Below are 24,824 nucleotides of genomic sequence, written 5' to 3'. Positions count from 1 at the left end.
CGAGTTAAAAACGTTGTTAAATAAAATTGAATAAAGTTGTTTCTTTATTGTACCTGGAAAGTTTTCTTACAACACATTCAAGTCCTAAAGGCCTCTTAGCCTAGCCATATCTTTCTTCTGTTCTCCAAATTTTTTCTGTTTATTTTTTTTTCTAATTTCTCTAATACCAAACAATCCTGAGGCACAAAGCACTGTCCTTTCAGACAGGGCTGAGAGATAAACCCCAGATTTGATATGAAACTTTTTCTTGTTAGTGCCTCAGTCAAATCTTCTCATTCTGTTTTCTGAAGGGAACATACTCCAAAGTACATAAGATATCAGATATACAGACCATGCCACATAAGAAATGAGCTCTTTATTATTGGTTAGAGCATCCTTATTTATTTACCACTGGCTACTGATAATAAATATACTATAACCTTCTAACAACATGTAGCCCTGAGTGATCAGGCCTGTGTCCACCAAAACTACACCACTACCTTCTCCCTAGGTTGTGCTGGGAGGTCAGGAATGTGAAGATGGGGCTATAGATGTCATGTCTAAGTTGCAGGTCCTTTGGGTTGTTGTTTGGGTCATGGTTTAGAGTTGTTTTTACATCACTGTGTAGCACACCTTGCATTTTATGGCGTCTAAACTTTCTAAATCACTTTAACAACAAAACATTTCACAACATTTCACTTCCACGCAATCATTCACATCACATCATTAAGATAACAGTGAATTACACTGCAAATGTCCGTGCCAAATCTCAACATTTGTGATGAATTGTAGGTCCAAAAGTTTGTAGACATCTGCTCACCCAGAGTCTCTTCTGCAATCAGGGATATTAACAGGGAGGTTAGTCCCCCCTTTTCTTCACTAAGAGCCTCTACTCGTCTGAGAAGGCTTTCCGATGCGTGCTGTAACACTGTTTATTGCATTCAGCCACGAGAGCATTAGTGAGGTCAGGTACTGGTGTTGAATCATTAGTTCTGGATCACTCCCACTCATCCCAAAGGTATTGGATGGAGCTCCATCACCCCAGACAACACAGCTCCACAGCTCATGTGTCAGCAAAAGGGTTCGCTGGAGTTGCTGAGTTCACGAATTAGACGGGGTGTTTGGACACTTTCGGACTTACAGTGCAGTATTTCACATGCAGTTTCCCTGCTTGATGGGTTTTGTGTTGCCGAATCCAGTGGAGGTTTCCTTCTGGAGAACTTATTTATGGAATGAATTAAAAGTGAAATACTGGACTGTAAGGCGGGTCTAACAGATAAACTGATGCTAGTGGTAAGGGTGGTTCTCCCGAGTGCAGTGTGGCCCCGGTGCACAAATTACAGAGGAAAACACGTGACGTCATGCGGCGGGGCGGTCCCTTCTGTGTAGCCCTCCACTTTCATTCATAGGCGCGTAGAGCAGCAGTCAAAACCTCATAAGCTCATACGCCAGCCCACGACGAGCCTCCAGTGAAGACGGACAGGTAAGTCCGCCGGGCTTTGAGATAAACCGGTGTTTGCAGGCAGCTCCTGGCTGTGAGACGGAAGTTGAAGGGTTGCAGTGAGGGGTTCGTTCACCGGTGGGCTCACTAGGTTAAAGTGCACGATCAGCGAAGCCGCTCTTATTTTTATAAAACGCTTTGCTTGGTGCCCACGAATCAGCTTCATCTTTACAGCCAGACATTAGTGGTAGCCCAGATTTCCCTTGATATTTAAGGTGGCGTTAGTTTTATTTTTCAGTTTTCTCTCTCCTCTGTTCTGACATGCGTTTCCACTAGTATTTGCTCTGGCACAAGGTCTCCGACGGCAAGCTGCAATATAAGCCTATTATCAGTGTTTTGCCAACATGATTAGAAGCACACCTGCGCTGTGCTAACAGCAGGGTCAGTGGGTGTCCGTGAATGCGGGGCGTGAGTCCAAGGACACCGCAGTCAGAGCAGACCTGAAAGGCGCTTTTACTATAGGAGCGATCCTACACGTATCGGACATCTGAACGAGCCATTAAACGGCTGCAGGCCGCCATAACATTTCTCAAATCACAGCTGGCTTTGCTCACTCAGTATCCTCATTTAACCCAGTTTTCAACTGAAACCAAAACCCTGTTGTAGCTGAGTGGCTTGGGTCTTTTTTAAAAAAAAAAAAAACTATGCATAAATACGATTTAAATTTTAAAAAGATAGCAAATACAGGTATTTCTAACAAGGCAGCCTCGCATTTTGATGCAAACCACAAAAACCTGTTGTGAATCAGACCCGGCCTAACGTTATAGATGTAAGGTAAAGAGGAAAATATATGCGTGAGCTCAGTCCTGGGTATGCATGGTGTGAATCCGGCACTTTTTAATGTAATATTTTCTGTTTTGGGCTCCTTAAATCTTATGAAGAGCCAGCACAGCGTTCCCTGCTCTCTCTCTCTCTCCACACAGCCCCATGCTACAGCGCGGCGACCTTTCCCCTAGTTTCCAGTTGCACAGGGTAGTCATGTGATCAGGCTGAGCGGTGCTTCGGGGGTTGAGGAAGGAGGGGGGCAGAAACGCGCTTTGACGTTCAACCGGTGTCTCAACGTGTCCTTCACACGACTTTTGACGTCCTGCATGCATACATTCAATAAATAACCTGTTAAATAACCTGTGCTGAAGCATGTGCCCTCAGTGATAGTGAGTTGAATGGTTTTGAAAGCCCTACAATTGTAGGCCTTCACACAAAGTCAGTCTGAGCCAAACCACATGATATTTACATATGGTCATGATTCTAGGTATTAAAGAGTAATTCCACCGTTTATTCAACGATTCTGTTGAACACTGAGCTGTAAACAAAGGCACAGAGTGGTCTGAGGTGAAATGGTTCACTGTAGAAGAACTTAGATGTTTGTAGAGTGGTGTTGACAAGAACCAGGGGTACAACACAAACAGCAATTTTACTTACTATCTGATTATAGTACTTACTTTACTATTTTATTTGCTATCATTCAGTTCCCTTAATGATCAGCCCTGTCATCTCTGGTGAGACACTAATCCATCTTCATCCAAAATCTAGACTGCTGATTGGCTGTGTAAATGACAGTCTATAAGCATGTTATTAATGTCAGAGCATCTTAAAGGTGATTATGCACTAACGAAAACGTGCTTTTGTATACTATGTTCCATTTCTGCTAATAGGTCACTTTAAATCTTACACATTGTGCCTTTAATAGGTCTGCAGCTTGTTGCAGTCAGTAAATATACCCACTTACAGCACCTCGCACTCATTTCTGGTTTCAGCCACTCCCACTTCTCTTTTTGTAATTTAAAAGAAGGCATTGGAAAAGGATTGTTCAGGAATCTGTATTGAATTGAAGCACCCAGTCCTAGTTAAATTGAGACTGTTTATTTGTGCTGGGTAAACATGTATGAAGCACAGACATTTGTTTGCTTAGTATCCCCATTTTAGGGACCAAAGGTAATTGGACAAACAGTGTTCATCTTAAATACACTTGTCATGTTTAATGCTTGGTTACAAATCCTTCACAGCTTATGTCTGCCTGAATTATGCAGCCTACAGACATCATCAGACCTGTAATGCAGCTATTTTCAGTTTCAGTTCAGGAAGTCAAAGATATGCCTCTTTTACAACCAAAGGAGCTGCATAGTTGCCTTAGCAGTATGTTTAGTGACACTGCCCTGCGGTTCTATTTTTCAGCATTTGGGTAGATAGGAACAGTTGGTTGCTGCTGAGGCCATGAGGCATACAGTATTCTTCTCTTTATAGTAATATTCCACACATCTGTGCTTACACCTTGGATGCTGTTCTTGATCCATTTTTCTTCAGTTCTTCATCCGCTAATTTGGCCTCTCACACTTGTGACTGTGGCCTCCCAGGTTGTTTGTTACTGTTAAGATAATCAGTACATTCTTGCTCTGTAACAACCTGCTAACCATGGTATTGTTCTTAATGCCCCCAAATTAAACTTGAAATCCTGCACTTTAGCCTTGTAGACAATGGAAGTTATCACCTGTCTATTTATGTACTGCCTTGTAAAAACTATGTTCAGGTAAAAAAAAAAAGATGTACTTTTCTCCTAAGTCTCATATTTCTTTTTTATTTACTATCTAGTTGAAAAACAAATGTGTCATGTCTGAATAAATCTTAATATGTTTCTGAAAAGGAAAGGAAGACAGCGTAGTCCTCACCTATTGTTTGATCCGATATATGTTGTCAAACAGGTTTATAGATAAGCACGCTGTCTCAGTTTATGCCGAAAATCTGCAGTGACATTTCAGAAGTATTTATTACACATTGACAGTTTGAAAGATCAGCAGTCCTGGTCTTGCTTTCAGTGTAGTATAGTTGTATGTTCGGATCCTGTTTTTCTGTCATTTGTATTTATTCAGCTAGATTCAAATGTCATGTAGTTCATTTGGGTCATGTGAATTGCTTTGTTACATCATGTCAGGTATGAACGTTAATAAATATAATTATTATAAGCTTAATAAAACACACTGCTTTATTTATATTTATCATGAAAGTGCTGCAAAGGTTAATCAGAAAAGCAGGTCACATTTTGTGGTGTCTGAGTTTTGCCATATTTCATAATGAATGAATTATGTAAGTCAGGACAGCTGTTTAGGCTCGTCTCTACAAGCCTGCTTAGAAACAACCACAGCATCAAATCTATCTATCTATCTATCTATCTATCTATCTATCTATCTATCTATCTATCTATCTATCTATCTATCTATCTATCTATCAGAATGACAGAATAATGAGATCTGATGTTTGTTTTTCTTCTACCAATAAAACTGCAAGTAATCAATTTTGGACATTGTTATTGGCCCACTAACAGACTAATATATAGGTTGGACTCAAAATCATATACATCATTTGTTTCTGCTTCCTCTGTCAGTGAGAGTTTGTAGGAAGAATGGCAGAAGCGCACCAGGCGGTGGCCTTCCAGTTCACCGTCACTCCAGATGGCATCGACCTACACCTATGCCATGAGGCCCTGCGGCAGGTTTACCTCTCCGGCCTGCACTCCTGGAAGAAGAGGTTCATTAGGTTCAAGGTACTTTTATGGAATTTCCTGATTATTCTGGCCATGATTTATCCAGGTTCAAAGGGCGCACTGTGTTTAATGCTTTTTATGAGCTGTCAGGAATGGTCATGTTTTGTTTGCTGAATGTGACACATTACACATAAACTGATAAATTACCCTCAATATTTATTTATAGAGAATGATCGATTATGATATTAAACAGTAGTGTGATGGTTTTACTGATGATGGCCTCTTTCTGTATTTTTGCAGAATGGTGTTATGACTGGAGTATATCCTGGAAGTCCTTCTGGACTGATAGTTGTTGTTGCGGGATACATGTCTTATGCGAAGTATGCTAAAATAGACCCCTCGTTAGGACTCTTCACGAAACTGGCCACACACATGCCAGTAAGGTAAATGATTGACAGCATTCAAGTTTCATTTATGATAAGTAACAAGGAAAAGGATAGACGCTTTTGTTGAAAGAGATGAAGTCTTTATTTCCTTCTCTCCTCAACCTAAACCTGCAGTGTCTCTTATCTCAGTTAGAATGTAGTTCCTCATTACGGACTATTAGAGGTGACCTTGGTATTCATTTTTTTTCTTTACTTTCTACTGAATAGAATAACTTCCTGCTTGCTCATTGTGGGATGTGAAACCTCCCCAGAGCCTCTATAGAAAAGAATGAGGAGATATGAAAGGCCCATATCCTAAACTTTCCCTGTATTTTATTATTTTCTTGTATTACAGACTTTTAATACTTTAATACAAAGGGGCAAATCAACATTTTCTGCATAATTTAATCACTAAGATGTAAACAAGTATGGTTTGTTTCAAAATTCTCTGTCTCAGAGAAACTCACCAATTAGCTGTAATTGTTCATGGTGGTGACAGGAACCAGGCGTCTGAAGATACTGGTTTATGTTCGTTTTATCACAATTTTAATTTGTCAGCTTTACCATTTCCAAGATTACTTGTAAACACTCGAAAGACATGTGTGGGTTCACTGGTGGTTTTAGATAGTAATTAAAATGGCCATGTTGTACACATTACACATTGTTGTACATCATTGTAAAGAAATTAATGAAGCTTTTCTACCATGCACTATTTCACATTAAACTACTCTAAAGGGCTTTGTTTCCATCTCAGCTCTTGAATTATTCAGGAATTTGGAAACAATTAGTGGAATTCCCCTTTTAAAACAGCATTTTCTAAAGATTTTGAGCCAAAAGTGCCTGTACTTGCAGAAGCACTCAATTATATTTAAACTATAAGCTAAACTAAAACTGCAAAGCTGTCCAACCCGATTGACCATTACAAAGTTGTGTGTATGAACAGTCTATGCAAATTTGTTAATCTAGACATTTGCATTACAACCTCGGGGAAGAAGCTGATGATGGAAAAAGCATGCAGGACTCAGGCCTGCTGAATTCTCCTATTTCTCCTAGTTCTCCTAATCATTTGCAATAGGCATATAGATTGTCTAATATTCAGACTAGTAATAAAAAAAAACAGGTAAAGACAGCCAAACGGAATGTTCAGATTAAGAAGCCAAACCTGTTCCACTTTAATAACACGCAGCAGTTGTGACAAAAGAACTAACCTCAAAGAACCATGTGCTTGTAGTGTGTGAGAATGGTTTGTGTGGAGAAGTGAGATAAACCTGAGTGGTATTATCTGTTATTTCTTAGTGGAATGGGGTAAGAAGTATCCCCGTTGTATCAATGAGAAGAAAAAATTACAGCCTGTATAACTAAAAAGTAGAGACATAAAAAGGTGATGCCACATTACGAGTAATTCTGTTTCCCTGCAGTAAGTATATAACAGAAGATGGTCAGCGTATTGCTGGTGGAGTGCTGGTGGGCACAGGGCTGTGGGTCACCATCATCTTCATTATGAGGAGTGTCCTTAAATCCCTGCTGTCTTGGCACGGATGGATGTACAATCGCCATGGAAATGTGTCCATAGGTACCAAGATTTGGCTGGTGAGTCTCTTAACAAAGTATGTGCACTAAGCTTTCTGTTATCAGTGTAACTCTGTCTTATTTGACAAACAGATACTTTAGCTTTGTTTATTAAGGAATCTAGTTGAAGTGCTAGGCATATTACATATTAGTATCATAGATGTTACTGACTAATAAGCGTTAATGTTAATCACTGAACTATAAACCTGTAATTTAAACTAAAAGCTTTTAAAATTGATCAAAACAGTTGCGGTGAGTTTTAATAACACCATATGTTATGTGTCTCACAGAGCTATGTGCTATATTTATTCAGATCATACTAGTCGGTTTTATAGCATGCTGTTGTGTTCTCATTCCACTTGTTTGACGTTTGAATCTCCTATCTCTGCAGGTGCTGGTGAAGTTGTTCTCTGGCCGTAAGCCAATGCTCTACAGTTTCCAAAGCTCGTTGCCACGCTTACCCGTGCCCGCTGTGAAGGACACCACAAAAAGAGTGAGTTTGTGCCAGAGACCATCCTTCACTTATTTCATTCCCAGTCAAAATGTCCATTACATAAAAGTTATCCGTTTTTCAGTGTCAGGAAAAAAGCAGTAAACATATGTTAAACAGAAAATTGCACAGAATCCTCAAAAACTAAATATAATATCAATTTCTTCAGTATTTAGTGTGTCCACCCCACCCTTTAACTTTATTACAGCTTCCATTCTTTTCAGAAGTCTTGCTTTCTGTTCTTTCCCAGAAATCTGCAGGGATAGTTCCAACTTTTAGTCTAGAAGTTGGTGCATTTTCTGCTTCAAGATCTAAGTATATGGAAGGCAAATCCAACCAAAAAAGAAATGAAAATTAAAACAATAAAATGTAAATGCAAACCTGTTTTTGCCATTTCTTTGTCTAAACATCTGCACAAATATCCTGCCAAAACTGAAAATGAAATTTGGGATTTCATTTTTCACATAAACATGTGTCATTTGGGACAAAAATAAAAATAAATTTAAAATAGGTATTTGTGATTTCATTTTAGTCAGTGCTCTGGTATCTCAAGGCCATCCATGTATTAAGTGTCAAACAAACATCGACACCACCTACTGGTAATTTACTTATCATTTTCACCATCAGGCCTCAGATCTGCTGAAACTGAACATCAGATCAAACAGCATCAAACCAAATGGCCTCAGAAAAAAACTGTGAAAATGTTATAGTGGCATTTTTATCGAGATGCACAATAGTTTTCTAAATGATATGAACCAGCATATGCTCGACCAAGCTTGCATTTGGTCTGATACCATTTTTCTGAGGTACCTCTATGCCATCTCATCATTCAGTGATGTAAAGGTCTGAACCCTGGTTTGGCCAGTCTGTTGTTCTGAGAGCACCAACAGCTTATTTTTTTGATTTGCAACTTTTTTGTTTTCTTTTCTGGGTCTGAACATCCCACTTTTTGAAAACATTAAATGGCAAAAATTTCATTTAAATCATAATAAAATATAACCACTTTTGTGAACAGGAATGTGGCATGGCTTCAATGTCTAAAATCTATGCTTTTGACAGAATTTCTCAGCTTTCTTGAACTACAAGTGAGAAATAATAAAGCTAATTTTAAGAATGTGTTTCAAAGCATATAAGCAATGTAGGCTGTAGAGGGTGGATGACAGAAAGTTTTACCTTACACTTAGAATTTTTTTGTCCTTTGTTTGTATAGTACCTTGAATCAGTGCATCCTCTTATGGACGACGCGCAGTACAAACGTATGGAGGGCCTGGCGAAGGATTTTGAGAAGAACCTGGGCCCAAAACTCCAGTGGTACTTGAAGCTCAAATCCTGGTGGACCTCCAACTATGTAAGCTGACATCATTTATGAACTTAATATCTGTGTCAAGTAACGTTGACAAATGTAATATTTCTGTAACAACTCTTTATGTTGGCAGGTCAGTGACTGGTGGGAAGAGTACATTTACCTAAGAGGACGTGGGCCCATCATGGTCAACAGCAACTACTATGCAATGGTAAAGGCCTCATAGTAATGAATTGATATGTCCTTTGCACTCTGTGCAGTCATAAGAACTGAGCTATAGAAGAGCCAGTGCCCAGAGTGTGTAATGTGTGTTATCAGTGGTATTTGATAGTGAGAGTCTGAGGGCATCATGTGACCCCAAAACAGAATGAAAGAGAGGTCTCATCACAATTCCTTAGGTGCTCATTACTGCAACCGTGACTCTGTTGTTCATAGGGAATTTCAGTAGCGCCATTGCTAACGTGATTAGTGAGATATGATTAGCCCACTTCCAATTTATCACAATTGAGTACCAATATCAATAATGACTTTAGGTCTGTTCATATCTATTCACTGTCTGTTTTTGCCACAAATGCCACATATTTTCATTTATAAATACATAAATGAAAAAAATAAAGACTTTGCCAACTTGTTGCCTTGGTTATTTTTCCCCACTTGTTTTGACTTCTTTAACACACTTTTACCAACTCACTTTCTTTATTTGGCAGGACTTCCTGTATGTCTTCCCCACTCATCTGCAAGCTGCCAGGGCAGGGAATGCTATCCACTCTGCTATGATGTACAGGAGGAAACTGGACCGTGCTCAGCTTAAACCTGTAAGTCCTGCTTCTTAGTGTGACACACAAGGCCATATCTTAGTAGATGGTACACTCTGGACTATTTCATTGTTCTTGTAGTTACAGAGCCATAGCAAGGCTTGCAATGCTAAATGCCCTGTTAAGTTTATATGACATACAGAACAATGACAGTGGAATAAACTCCACTAATATAGTCCAGAAATGAAGAGTGGAACCGTGGAACTGGTTACATTAGACATTTGAACATGAACTATTCTCGAAACAATAGTCACCTTATTAAGAATATTTTATGTTTTAAATCCTTAAACTGCAGACTTTTTATTTGGTTATTTTAAAGTTTCATTTAGTAACTATTATTACTTATATAGTACGCAATATGGCTGCTAATATTTTATGTAATTATGACAGTGAGGGACTGAAGTGTGGACCCACATACAGGCCCTTCAGATTAAAGGGTTAAATCGGTATAATATATATATTCTTGGTTCCATGCAGACCTGCTATATATGTGCACTGGCATGGCTGTGCTTGGGCAAATTTCACTGACATGGAAAATGTAATGACTAATCATTAGATGTAGTATATACATTGAAAACCTTGTGTTTTGTCATTCCTTTCCTACCTTCATCACTCCCCCCCCCCCTCTCTCTGTCCTAACCTTCACCTCTTTGCATGGTTATTAAAGAGCCTTCCTAAATAGTGCTGTGTTTTGTCCCTTGCTTTCGGACGTTGCTGTGTTAAATGTGCGTGTGGTGGCGCGCACACAGATTTACTTGCTGGAGAACAGAGTGCCACTGTGTTCAGCACAGTGGGAGCGGATGTTTAACACGTCCCGCATCCCGGGCCTGGATACAGGTAAGAGAGAGGGCGAGTAACCGTGAGCCGCGCTAATCCCTATGCTCCGTTTCACCAATGGTGTGCAGCTTCACATCACCTGCAATCAGAAACTTTTAGCTTTTAACCCCTTAAACTTATTTATAATTCAGTATATTCCCAGAGCTGAGTGAAAGAACAGAAAAGCCCATTGACATTTGCTATCATTTTTTTTGTCTCAGTGGCAGTGACGAACTGTGACTATTAGAGCCAGGCCTTCAATTTGGATCTTAAATGTCTAAACTCTATGATAATGCTAGCATGCCTATGGGATTCTTATAGTTTGTCACTGTTACGCTAAAGATGATATGCATAATTTTTGGCCATTCTAAATTAAACACAGACATTTGAAGCTGAACATAAAGACATGTTTTACATGAAGCTTGTGATGTACATATCAGTCCATATTTGACCTTATAGTAAGCTCACAGTGAGTCTTTCAGCAGAGAGGCTGTCACTGTTTCCCATTTCTAACAACCTATTGATTAGGCTGCAGCTCATATTCACAGTCATTGACGTGTCTAGGAGTTTCTGAAGGCCTGGCGTTTTGTTTTTTTTCTCATGAAATTGAGGCCACCTATTGGAAATTAAAAAGTGATTGGTTCACTTCTGTGATTATGCTGGTAGTTGATCAAACGCATTGGGACCTAACCAGAGCTTGCTTAGCTACCTACACTTATAAAACACAAAGATAATAATAACAACAACAACAAACAATTCCTGATAAAATCAAGACACTATTGTATTCAATGAAAATATGAATTTTGTGTAATGTTGAGTTTCTGGTTCTTTTATGATGTACAAAATTTGTCACAATGGATGTCTGTGGTGATCAGCTTTATGTTACACATGTGGCAGATGGAGATATGGTTGAAAAACTTTGAATGTTCCTTTCAGGCTTATTTTCCAGTAACAAATATTATTTATTTGTGAAATTCTATTAAACTATTCAGTTACCTAGTTATGTGTGTGAGGAATAAAACTCTGTGGAGTGTAAGGGGTTAACATTCTTCTCATGCACAGCCTTCTGAAGATAGTCCAATTTGTTTTTTGTAGACATGAAAAGCTAATTAATCCATAGATTGATTCATTGTTTAACTGATACACTGATAGGATTTTTATTGTTGTTTTCTCTGAACTGCGCTGGTGACTTGAGGCTGCGTCTCCATGGTGATGAATGTCCATCTCACTCCTTCCAACACCACGTCTCATGAACCTCTCTGGCATCCCTCCGTCCGTTATTGTCATCCTTTTTGTTTTCATCACTCATGCTTTTCCTCCTCTCTAGGTGTCACTGTAGTGGTGGGTTGGTGTGTGGTGGGATTCGCTCGGTGTGTTATCTGGTAGTGTCTGACTCTCCCTCTTGCTTTACAGCTCATGGCTCTAAACACTATTCCCATGTGCTCATCCCAGTATGAGCGTATGTTCAACACCAGTCGAGTCCCAGGTGTAGAAACAGGTAGAGCTCTCTCCTGTCCTCTGCTTCAGCACCTTAATCTCAGAATTCCAGTTTTATCCGCTGTTTCATCAAACAGTGCATGCGGGCGAGGATTATAATGCATGGCACTGCAGAGGTGTGTTCTTGCATTGTGGGTGCGATGTAATCTGACGTTTACTTTAGGTTTTACAACAGGAGCACATAGGCGGCAGTGCAGCCAGAGGTCATAGTCCTTCACTATAAAAGCAACATACCTGGTAGCTGCAAAGTGTTTTTTTTTTTCTTTTTGGCTTTTGCTGACAAATTTTACTGAATCACTTAATTGAGCTTTCTGGTGAAATGCCTAACCGAATACATGCATGGAAAATACTACTAATTCAAAGACATTCACTGTATTATATCTAAAAAAATATGAAAGTTATGTAAGCTGTTATTTATTCTGAGAATAAGGAAACTTTAAGGAAGAGTATTCATTATCAAACCACCCTCCCTTTCCCATCAAGTCCAAACAATTGCTTGAGCACTGCTGGGCAGTTTAGGCAAATAAACGGGTAAGCAAATTTAGAGGTATTGTAATGCATTCTGGCATGTCTTGTGGTGTTAAGGAAGGAAGTGTTTGGACTTTGATCTCCCTTTTTTTCATCTCCCCTTTGCTTTCATGTCATTCTGAAACAGTTCCTGTGTCTGCATGGTGATAAACTAAAAGTGTTATTTTCAGGAATGTTATGTCTTTGGATTTACATTTGGCTTTTCCTCTGTCTGCCATTGGGCCTGTACAGGGGTTGTTCAGCTTTTTCTTAAAAGTGAATTGCACCATTGTCCTGTGGATTTAAATAATTAAGATGTAAACAAACTCTTTCAGAGTGGTTTGATATGAAATGCTCAATTCTAGAGAAACCTGCAGAGTCACAGTTGTTCACAATGGTGGTGATAAGAGCCAGACATCTGAAGCGTTTAATTCCTATTTATTGCCTCTAAAATTTCTCTCACAGACAATTATTACATAAAATGGTTACAAACATGCAACCTGATGACTGTGACATTGATCTATGGTAGTGTAGTTCTGCAATAAACCTTGGGCCATAAAGATATATTTTTAAAATCATTTCATGGTGGAGAGGTACAAAATCTGACTGCCATATTTTACCATCATTAATTTTACATATAAATACAGAGAAGACACTTGTACTGCTCATTTTGGATAGTAAATGAAGTGGTTAAATTTGTGTTGTTGACATGGCTCCTGGTTCCCATCATCACAATTGTAAAGAAATCTGTAACAATGAGCCTTTTTAAATCAAACCTCTCTGAATGACGTTGTTTACATCTCATCCATTTAATTGTGCAGACTTTTGAAAGAATCAGTGTAATTTTGTAATTGTAAGTTTTGGGCACTTTGCTGCTCGAAGCACAATGATAAAGAACAGCCTCTTCCTTTAATAGTTGTTGGATAAAAATTGATTTTTCATACAAACTGCTCTGAGATCTCTATCTTATATATATGTCTCCATGAGTAGATGCCATTCAGCACGTGAATGAGAGCAAGCACATTGTGGTGTACCACAAGGGACGCTTTTTCAAGGTGTGGATGTTTTATGACGGCCGGTTGCTGTATCCCAGAGAGATCGAGCAGCAGATGGAAAGGATTCTGGCAGATAAGTCTGAGCCTCAGCCTGGAGAGGAGCATCTAGCTGCACTCACAGCGGGAGACAGGTGAGCGTGCTGTGAACAGCACTGAACCTACAGCAGTACAACACAGGGTTGACTGAAGGCTTTGGCTCTGCTTATTTACACTGAGACTGTAAGGAATACTACCATTCAGAAGTCTGGAATCATGTGCCATATTAGCATTTTTGTTGTTTTATTTACAAAACTAACTTAGACAAATGCAAATTATTATACAACATTGGTTTAAAAGGACTTCTAGACGTTTTATTCACCCTTTCAAGAAATCTGTGAACAACAATTTATTAAAAGGTACATGATATACTGTATCTAAACTGACTAATCTATTTGCTTTAAGATTTGATTTCCACTTTTAAAATATGAGAGATTCTAGATGCCAATTTTACTGTGAATTCATTCTCAGTGCCATACAGCTTTCTCAGTTATTCTCAGTCGTTTGAAGCTTGTAACAGACATCTTAAGATATATTTCACCGTATAGCAGTTTTGCATTGACTCCTTCAGTACAGGGCCCCATCACAGAGCTGAGCTGGGTTTTCCATTTCAGTAGTGCATCTAGGACTTCCAGAAAGTTAGTCCCACCCAGTGTACATCAAAATGTGATTAGTTGATTAATAGTTATTAATAGTAATTCATCTGGCAAGTTAGTTTACTTCAGCTCCTGACATTCTACCCAAAGGCAGAGCTCACTTAGCTGTAGTAACAAAAAAAACTCTGACTGGACAGTTTTCTTTATGAGTGTTTCAAATATTTAAACCTTAACAGGCCATGTTTTATTATACACTTATTATACTCCTAAGAAGCTTAACCAGTTTGCAGTGAAGTCCTTGTACTTACGGAATAATATGCTTTTGTATGTAATAAAACTGGGACGTTAAGGGGTTAACCCTTTTGTTTCCATTCAAAGATTAACAAAGAAATTGCCGTTGTTCTTGCAGAGCTGAAAAACAACAAGCATGATGATTGTATTAACTAAAAACTATAATGAACTATAATGAACATCAATCAAGATTTGCATGTGTTAATGGTGATGGTACTCTTAAAGGTTTAATATAACTGTGTCTTCTGTTTCTCCTTACAGAATACCCTGGGCCAAGGCCCGCTCAACGTTCTTCAGTAGAGGGAAGAATAAGCAGTCTCTGGATTCAGTGGAGAAGGCAGCTTTCTTTGTGACTCTGGATGACACTGAACAGCGTTATGACCCTGATAACCCTGTGCAGTCTCTGGACAGATATGCCAAATCTCTTCTCCATGGGAAATGCTATGACAGGTCAGAATGATGAGTGACCACCATTTATTTTGAGAAAATCTATTTCCTTTTGATTTCTTTGTGTTCGAAATAGACAGGCAAATATTTTAATGCACATAATTTGGCAGTGTTTTTGGAGGCCTTTGTGTTTGTGTGACCTTTGAAATATGTAACTTTGTTTTCCTGTGTCCAGATGGTTCGATAAGTCCTTTAACCTGATTGTGTTTAAGAACGGCACCATGGGTTTGAATGCTGAACACACCTGGGCTGATGCCCCCATTGTTGGCCACCTTTGGGAGGTGATTTAAACAACATTACACACACAGTGTCTATATACATTATCTTTAACCAACAGCATTTATATAACTTAAAGGGATACTCCAGCATTTTTAACCTAATCTCTAACTACTGTATCTGTATTCTACTGTTGATGTGAAAAAATTAATAAAAAGAAAACCAATTTCCTCAAAACACACTTATAATAGTAGCCATTGGGCAGTTGCTGCATCTTACGAATAAATGTTTGAAATATGTGGCTGTATAACATGAAACTAAAACTACAACTGTTGCACTCTAACAATGCTTGTGTTAAGATGAGAGAGACTGAGAGAGTCTCTTTCCAAGTTGTTCTTGTGACATTTTATCCAACTTACAAACACAACATATAAAAAAATTTCCTGATTAAATTCTCCATCACTGTCATACAGATTTACAGATTGATTTACAAACACCTTTAACTGAAGAACTCATGAAAGTGTTCTACAAAAATAATGTTCAAACATTTACTGTTGAAATTCAGGTAGGTGCCCAGTGGCTTCTATTTTAAGTAAGGTCTGTTTAATGCCATATATGTGTGTGCTACAGCAAGTACTGGCTTTTGATCCTGTGATCATGGGATACACTGAAGATGGTCACTGCAAGGGAAAAATACACCCAAGTCTGCCTGGACCACAGCGCCTACAGTGGGATATTCCAGAGGAGGTATAACAGCACTTCACAACTGTTCTTTGCTTTTATCTTAGCTATATGTCCTGGCTCTCAGTTTGTTTTAAATAAAATCTTTAATTGGTGCTTCAAAGTCTCATATTCCATACCTGTTTACAGCTTGCATATTGCAGATGATTTATTTGGCTGTCGTATGTGTAGGTATTTTATTACAGTCCTTTCCTTTTCCATAGTGCCAGTCAGTGATCAGCAGCTCTCTGGAGGTGGCTAATGCTTTAGCAGATGACGTGGATTCACACATTATCCCCTTCAGTGAGTTTGGCAAAGGCCTGATCAAGAAGTGCAAGACCAGCCCAGATGCCTTTATCCAGATCGTTCTCCAGCTTGCTCACTTCAGGGTAACTGTTCCATAGCACTCTTTTTGTCAGACATAACTCTCACCTAGGTCCACACTGTCCTTGCATGAGTCGACCATCTCCTTTCTGTCTCATACTTCAGGACAAAGGAAAGTTCTGCCTGACATATGAGGCATCCATGACACGACTGTTCCGAGAGGGTCGCACTGAAACCGTTCGTTCCTGCACCATCGAGGCCTGTGCCTTCGTCCGCGCCATGGAGGAGGAAAAACAGACGGTAAGATCCACAGCTGTCCTTCACCATTAACTAATACAGCCTTTAAAAAGCCATTCACCCCAGCCTCCAAATGCCACATGCTACAACATATACATATATCCATATATGTGTATGTGTGTTTTTTAAGACTGTTCTCTGTAGAGGATGTGTTCACTGATTTTCAGCAAGTGCTTGTAAAAAATAAAGATATATAATTTGACCAGAGGTGTTCAAACCTTTGCATAAATACTGCTGCTGTCCAAAGTAAAAGTAAAAAACTGTACAGAAGGCAAAAACATGCTTACCTTTCACTGTAATTTAATGTAAAGAGATTTTAGTCCATACACAGACACACACACACACACACATACATATATATGTATATACACTGCTCAAAAAAATAAAGGGAACACTCAAACAACGCATCCTAGATCTGAATGAATGAAATATTCTCACTGAATACTTTGTTCTGTACAAAGCTGAATGTGCTGACAACAAAATCACACAAAAATCATCAATGGAAATCAAATTTATTAACCAATGGAGGCCTGGATTTGGAGTCACACACAAAATGAAAGTGGAAAAACACACTACAGGCTGATCCAACTTTGATGTAATGTCCTTAAAACAAGTTAAAATGAGGCTCAGTATTGTGTGTGGCCTCCACATGCCTGTATGACCTCCCTACAACGCCTGGGCATGCTCCTGATGAGGTGGCGGATGGTCTCCTGAGGGATCTCCTCCCAGACCTGGACTAAAGCATCCGCCAACTCCTGGACACTCCAGCCACATGAGGTCTAGCATTGTCCTGCATTAGGAGGAACCCAGGGCCAACCGCACCAGCATATGGTCTCATAAGGGGTCTGAGGATCTCATCTCGGTACCTAAAGGCAGTCAGGCTACCTCTGGCGAGCACATGGAGGGCTTTGCGGCCATCCAAAGAAATGCCACCCCACACCATTACTGACCCACTGCCAAACCGGTCATGCTGAAGGATGTTGCAGGCAGCAGATCGCTCTCCACGGCATCTCCAGACTCTGTCACGTCTGTCACGTGTGCTCAGTGTGAACCTGCTTTCATCTGTGAAGAGCTCAGGGCGCCAGTGGTGAATTTGCTAATCCTGGTGTTCTCTGGCAAATGCCAAGCGTCCTGCATGGTGTTGGGCTGTGAGCACAACCCCCATCAATTTCACATTGCACAACAGCTGTGAAATTGATTGTCAATCAGTGTTGCTTCCTAAGTGGACAGTTTGATTTCACAGAAGTTTGATTTACTTGGAGTTCTATTGTGTTGTTTAAGTGTTCCCTTTATTTTTTGAGCAGTGTATATATATATATACCATTATGCACAGTAATAACTCATACAGTATATGATATGTCTGTCAGAGGACATGGTCTGATTCTGCTTCTCTTCTTCTCCATTCAGCGAGAGGAGAGGCTGCGACTGCTGAGGTTGGCAGCAGAGAAGCACCAGGACCTGTACAGACAGGCCATGACAGGCAAAGGCATCGATCGGCACCTTTTCTGTCTCTACGTTGTGTCTAGGTACCTGGGAGTTGACTCTCCCTTCCTCAAAGAGGTGAGAGCCATCTTCTTGCAAGTCAAGTCATATTTATTTATAGAGCACTTTTTATTCTGTCATAAGCAGACAATTTAGCTTATTAACAAATGTATTACAAAAGTGCTGTCATGTCAAAACTTCATAGTCTCATAACTTTTTAGGTTTTTATTAATTTGAAAACACCATCTATAAGCCTTTCTACACTGTGTGAACTTTCCATTATGAATACACCAATAAAACTGTCCAGTACTCTCTAAAATTATATAGTAAGTACTATACATCAAAGTTTAGGTGATTAGAATAAACGTAAAAATGTACTAAACTGTCTCCAGTTGCAGAATTTTAATTATTCTGTTGGTCGTATGCAGGTGTTGTCTGAGCCATGGAGACTGTCCACCAGTCAGACTCCTCTCCAGCAGCTGGACCTGTTTAATCTGAAGAAGAACCCAGAGTATGTGACCAGTGGAGGTGGCTTTGGCCCGGTATGTGCTCTGCTGGGAGAATCTGAGTGTGTCAAATATGGCAGTTAGATTTCGGCACAAATGGTATTTGTGCAAAGTAAGAGAGCCAAATCACCGCATTTAAATTTTAAGGCATTTTTCTTACTGGGTATAGCAGCAAAGCAGGAAACCACTCATAAGCTGTAGCCTTAATAATTTAGCCCATTTTAATACTTTCCTCTTTGAATAATTTAATATGCTTGAATATGAAAATGTAAAGGGAGAAGATCAAAATTTTAGTTAAATTTCTATATAGTTTTATTCATTGAACTTTTAATTTACTTTTAATTTACTTTTCCACGTTGACAAGAAGCATAGTAGCATCATGTTTGTCCTAAATAATAATCTAATCATGAATTATTTAAGAATAATTTAGTCATGTCTTTAGCAAATATAGAATATTGAACACACTAGAGAAAGTTTAGTGCTCATTTCTGGTTTAGGTTCAGTTAGACCTGTTTGACATCTTTCATACCAAATGCCGCATTGTTTATTTTCTCAACGTAGGTGGCAGATGATGGTTATGGAGTGTCATATATCATCCTTGGAGAAGACCTCATCAACTTCCACATATCCAGCAAACACTCGAGTCCAGAGACTGTGAGTACCACACTTTTATATTTACAAATACACACGGTTTGTAGCACAATGACACATTAAATGTGCTGTTCACTAAGACTAAGCCCATGTCTGAATCGAGAACCTCTTCACTAAACAGTGCACTGTTTTGACCAAAAATAGGCCATATTCACTGTATTACATACTACATATAGTGCACTGCACTATATATCATCACAGTCAGACTAAAACCTACAAAGTGGTGCCTTTTCAGAAGTGCAAAATTTTTTTTGAAGGGCCCAAATTATAGAAAAATGAACTTCTCTGACTTTTATATATATCTGACTATTATATTTATCTGACTCTATATTAATCAACATAGATTTTCAGGGTTTTTATTTTAAAGAACAAAGGTTGAAATGGTTCAATATGTAGTGAACAGGGACTAGCTTTAGACACAGGCCAAAATATCGCACCATGTAATGAATAGGGCCTAGTTCTGGACACAGACTAACATCTGTTTTTTTGAAACTCTTGTTTGTTTTTAGGATTCTCACCGTTTCGGCAGTCATATTAAGCAGGCCATGCTCGACGTTCTGGACCTTTTCCAGATTGACAGGAAAGCCAAGAAGTGATCACTGTTCTCTCTCACCATTCACAAAAAGGGGTTTCATTTCAGTGAAATCCTCGGCATGTTATTCCTACATAGGCATGTACAGGGCATGTACAGATGCATTGTTAGCTTTTAATTTATGAGATAAGAAACAGAAATTTAAACAGTATAAATGAAGCACAAACAGGTGAATATGTTCATGTCCTGTTCATTCACGTTAAGTATGTAAAAGGTGAGAAGCGTCTTTTTTATAACAGATTGTACTAGCCTTCACTGTCCATATATGGTTTTTAGCATATTATACATTGTTACCTTAATGAACGGAATGGCCGTCACACCAGAACCCAGACAAAACTCCAGAAGAGGCATTCCTTTTCTGTACTGCGCACATAACCAAGTTCCCTTTTGTAGCTGCTATAATATGACAAATTCAATGCAATGTTTTTAACAGATATTTTCATACTCAGGTTATTTGAAACTGCATTTGTGACCTGCGGCGTATTAGTGGCACTATGGCAGGACAGCCACTAGATGGAGCTATTACAGTACTCACGCCGCAGAGTCGCACAGTGTGGACCGTAGCAACCTCTGAAGTCTGTTTTTAGCACTTAAACTTGTCAGATAGACTGCGTTAACTCTGAATGGCGTGGGAGTTTGTTTCTAAACAGTTTACTGTAGCAGTACATTTGCAATGAGATTGTTACGTAATTTAAGTGTACTTTAAGTAGCATTTCCATGCAGTCCTAAGAAACAATAAATGAGTAGATAATGTGGATGAGATGAAATGTTTTAAGAACAAGTAAAAGTGCACGGTTGCCTTTGAACTGCAAAGAAATCCCTTCATTTCCTCCACCACAGGATATTTCCTATTCTTTTTTGAAGACAAACACTTTTATGTGATTTCTACATGAACCTGACGAATGCTGTTTATTGTATTTTGGTTGCCTGACCCACTGTGGAACTACAGTACTGAAGGTGAGACATATATGCAGCTTAGTAGGAACAGGCAGTTACAGGTGACGCAGTTCAGCTTTTACCAAGCTTCACTGGTCTGGGTGTGGCCTACACTCAGTGCTGCGATGGCACATTGTCACAGCTAGGAGGGACAGCAACCTTTGATTTGAACAAATGGGTTATGTCCACAAACACGAGGAACAAAGGGATATTTTGGTCTGTATATGTTGGACATCAGTGGCAGAAAAGTGTGCTATTTATTTTATCTATTAAATCCATATTTTCACGGTGCATTTTATTGCTTTGGTTTATGAATAGGGTGTGCTCATTAATGGTTTGAATTGGTGTTCTTGATTGAATGTAAAAAAAACGCTGAACAAAAATAAAATAACACATTTTTGTGGAAGGAATGTGTGTCATTAAAATGTGGTTAATGTTGTGGCTGAAATATTTATATGACATTTGCCACAGATGCAGTTCAAATACCAAAACACAATAAAAATAAATGTGAAAAATTGATCTGAGTCTATGCTGTGTACTGTAATCTGTATATCCTTTCGATATTTAAACACCAGATAGGAATTTAAGCACCATATTTATGATTGGCATTAACTACAGGGCCAAGAAAGAAACATTCTATTCAGAATATTCACTGAAGTAAAGGGTACAAATCCAGAACCGATTAACAGGCCTATTTATTTATTTATTTATCGCTATTTGTGCTTGCTGATATTTTCCACTAGAGGGAGCTCAATACCTTAATGGATTTGTTTAATGCTTAGAAATTAAATCCTCCCCAGAAAAGAGCTAAAACAGGGAAGAGGTATGCATTGATTATTTAGCAAAAGGAATAAATTTACCTCTTCTTTGTACCACTTCTCCATGTATAAATATGCAACCCTGCTTCCCAAGAAGTTTGGACAATGTGCAAAATATTAATAAAAGCAGAATGCAATAATGTGCAAATCATTAAAACCCAATATTTCAATGAAAATAGTAAACACAACACATGAAATGTTAAAAGTGAGAAATATTATTGATTTTTGAAAAATATTCCCATTTGATGACAGCAACAAGCTGGGACAAGGGCAACAAAAGACTGGCAATGTTATGTAATCACATACAATTAGGTTAATTGGCAACAGGTTGGTAATATGATCGGCTATAAAAGAGCATCCCAGAGAGAGTTTCAGAAGTAAAGATGGGGTTCAGAAGTAAAGAGGGGTTCAGAGCAACAATTCATGGAAAACATTTCTCAATGTAAAATAACAAAGAACTTGAGGATTTCATCATCTACAGTACATAATGTCATTAACAAATTCAGAGAATCCTGAGAAATCTTGGTATGCAAGGGACAAAGCCAAAAACCAATATTGGCTGCCTGTGATCTTTAGGCCCTCAGGCAGCTCTGCCTTGAAAACAGATGCAATTCTGTAGTGGAAGTCACGGCGTGGGCCCAAGAACACTTCTGAAAACCACTGTCTGTGAACAAAGTTCATTGCTGCATTCACAAATGCAATTTAAAACTGCCATGCAAGGATGAAAACGTATATAAACAGGATCCAGAAATACCACAACATCGCCTTCTCTGGCCCGAGCTGATGTAAGATGGACTGAGGGGAAATGGAAAAGTGTCCTGTTGTCCAACATATCAACAAATGAATTTTTTTGGATATCATGGACGCCACATCTTCTGCGCTAAAGAGAAGAGGGACTATCCAGTTTGTTAAAAGCCAGTATTAATGATGGTATAGAGATGCACAAGTGCACATGGCATGAGTGATTTGCACATCTGTGAAGGTACCATTAATACTTAATGATATATATATATAGGTTTTGGAGCATCTTACGCTGCCATCCACGTGACGTCTTTCTCAGGGAAGACAATGTCAATTTCTTCATTTATTCTGCACTCATATTTCTGCATATATTGATCTCCTCAGTTCCCAAACGCTTACAGAGTGTTGTTAAAAAAAGAGGTGATGCAGCATAGTGGTAAACATGCCCTGTCTCAACTTTTTTGAAACGTGTTGCTGGCATCAAATTCAAAATGGGCATATTTTTCAAAAAGCAATACAATTTCTCAGTTTCCACATTGGATATGTTGTCTTTGGGTAGTTAGGGTAACTCAACCAAATCAAACATCTTCACAGGTCATCTTTGGTGTATGAACCATACTTTGGCTGCTGTAATCTGGGTGATAGAATCGGAATTGTAAAATGGATTTATTGCTACAAAAGTTCACTCTGCAAGAATTTGAAGTTAGTGTTCTCCTCTAAGCATGTTTTGCTGTCCATTGACTATACACACTAGGCTTCATCCACTCAGTTTGGAGGCATTGTGTGATAAGGGGCTACCTAGGTAGCTGGCAGGAACTGGCCTTGACTAAATTGGAGGGAAATTTGGGTAAATATATAAACAAACAAACAAAGTCTACACCAGACTTCTTCTGCTCCATGCTTGATTCAACTCATGTGTTAATTGCTGGGTTTAGATGGTATTTTTTTTACAAAGCTGTGCTGGAGGCAAGACCTCCGGGACCAGAGTTGCATACCCTGATCTAGACTACAACACTGATATATGGATCACTGGGCTAGACTCATTTCCATAGTTGTGCTCCAGCTTCATTCTGCTCCCTCCAATGCCTGAAGCCAAAACCACATGTGTTTTGAAGCATAGCACCAATAGACATAATATGTGGTTGAGCAGACTGAGCTTGTTCATTTTGAGGCAATGTTGTTGACAGGTCATACAGCATGGCTGAATTTACTGGAAGTAGACATAAATGGAAGCGTTTAAAATACAGATGAAAGTTAGAGGTGATTCTTGGGTAAGAGGTCATAGTTTTGGCTTTAGCTAGTGCACCTCAGGGAAAACATTCACACTTAAAGTTCGGCTGAAAATAGCCATTTGAACATACTCTTAAACATTTGTAACAGATATCAGAAGCAGCTCATCCTCTTGGCAGGATCTGCCTTCTGGAGTGACAAGGATGTGTGTAAGGACTGGTGGGGCTTCTCCAAAATCCCTTCCTCTGCATGAACCAAGCGCTCTGGCTTAAATAAGTGCCTTTGGGAAAGCAGCTTCCATCTCTACTCTCAACAGAAACCGTTGAGAAGCTGCTCACCCACTCTGATCTGAAATCAGTAGTGCAGTTTGTATTATTATGGCCTTGTTTACAGTTTAAGTGTGGGATGGCTGTTATGAGATCAGTGTGAAAGGGAGCGTGCCCACTGCTAAATATAACCCTGCATGTGGTGGGATTCTGCTGATGCCTCGGACTAATGAGGAAGATGCTTAAAGCCATCCCGGGGTGACAGATTTCTCAGGAGGGAGAAACAGGAAGTTGCTCCATGTGACTGTTACCACAATGCTACACCCGTGTTAGCCACCACGCTTCCGCTGGGCAGCTTAAATTTCAAGGCTGCATTCCTGGTGGTCCCGAGTCCCTGAAGGCCCTCTCAACCACTAAACGTCTTTTAAAATGGGCTGATAGCACAATTAAATGGGGTAATCATTATAGTCATCATATCAAAATCTCTTATTTTTTTTACATTTTTATTTACTTTTTGATGATGTCAGTTGCCCCTTATATTGTGCGAACACTTCATGGTGAACGGACTGACAGATGGTCCAAAATTACTTGGAGTTAACATTAACATACATTAAACATTAACATACATTAAAGTCACTATCTTCTCCTGTAAAGTTACTATATCATGGACATTAATACTGAATATTTTTTGCTTGCAATGACCTACATGTCTACATAATACTTCTAGATTACTATAAGCAACACTGTAACACATGAAGCCATCTGCTGGACCTCAGGTAGGTGCACCTGGGCCTCAAAATTGTTTTTCTGATTGGTAAGCTGGGAAACCTATTCACTCGACCACACAGTGAAACGTTACACCTTGACTTGCACTTTCTAAAAGTAGCCTGGGAGCAAAAGGGCGCATCCCTCCACTTGTCGTCAGTTTAATTCATCTTCAGTGCAACATGCTCTGCTCCACTAGCTGAGCACACAGAGAGCTCCAAAATGTTTCGTTTTGTAACAGCTTTGATTTTGTGGGATGCTTCTACAGCCACCTATGCACTTTTCACCACCATTACCACCACCGTTCTGATTGGCTGACCTGTATTGCATCTCATTCAAAAAGCAGTCCAGGCTGAAACACTTATAACTTCAACATGAATGGATGGTGCCAAACTACTATAGGCTGAATACATGGATATATGTGAATGTATAGTTTTTCATTACAAAATGAACTGATTTTGAAGCTTGGTTTCCA

The 24,824-nt window shown here is 39.1% G+C and overlaps 1 protein-coding gene across 2 annotated transcripts; it reads left to right on the top strand.

The window, feature by feature from the left end:
* Positions 1-1,351: 1,351 nt before the first annotated feature.
* On the top strand, positions 1,352-21,053 carry cpt1ab (carnitine palmitoyltransferase 1Ab (liver)). Of its 2 annotated transcripts, none has more exons than XM_017717531.2 (19): positions 1,352-1,462; positions 4,860-5,018; positions 5,259-5,401; positions 6,802-6,973; positions 7,344-7,445; positions 8,653-8,790; positions 8,879-8,956; positions 9,453-9,560; positions 11,790-11,874; positions 13,371-13,566; positions 14,620-14,808; positions 14,981-15,086; positions 15,652-15,768; positions 15,966-16,130; positions 16,231-16,365; positions 17,770-17,922; positions 18,273-18,386; positions 18,912-19,004; positions 19,511-21,053. In XM_017717531.2, the coding sequence occupies exons 2-19, from the start codon at positions 4,878-4,880 to the stop codon at positions 19,595-19,597; spliced, it is 2,322 nt and encodes a 773-aa protein (XP_017573020.1). In that variant the 5' UTR covers positions 1,352-1,462; positions 4,860-4,877; the 3' UTR covers positions 19,598-21,053. The 2 variants fall into 2 exon arrangements, with proteins under 2 accessions (XP_017573020.1, XP_017573019.1); XM_017717530.2 differs by lacking the exon at positions 11,790-11,874 and adding an exon at positions 10,310-10,397.
* The last annotated feature ends 3,771 nt before the right edge of the window (positions 21,054-24,824 follow it).

The sequence above is a fragment of the Pygocentrus nattereri genome, chromosome 11, assembly GCF_015220715.1.
Source record: "Pygocentrus nattereri isolate fPygNat1 chromosome 11, fPygNat1.pri, whole genome shotgun sequence".
Taxonomy (NCBI): Eukaryota; Metazoa; Chordata; class Actinopteri; order Characiformes; family Serrasalmidae; genus Pygocentrus; species Pygocentrus nattereri.
This window is presented reverse-complemented; position numbering and strand designations above follow the sequence as displayed.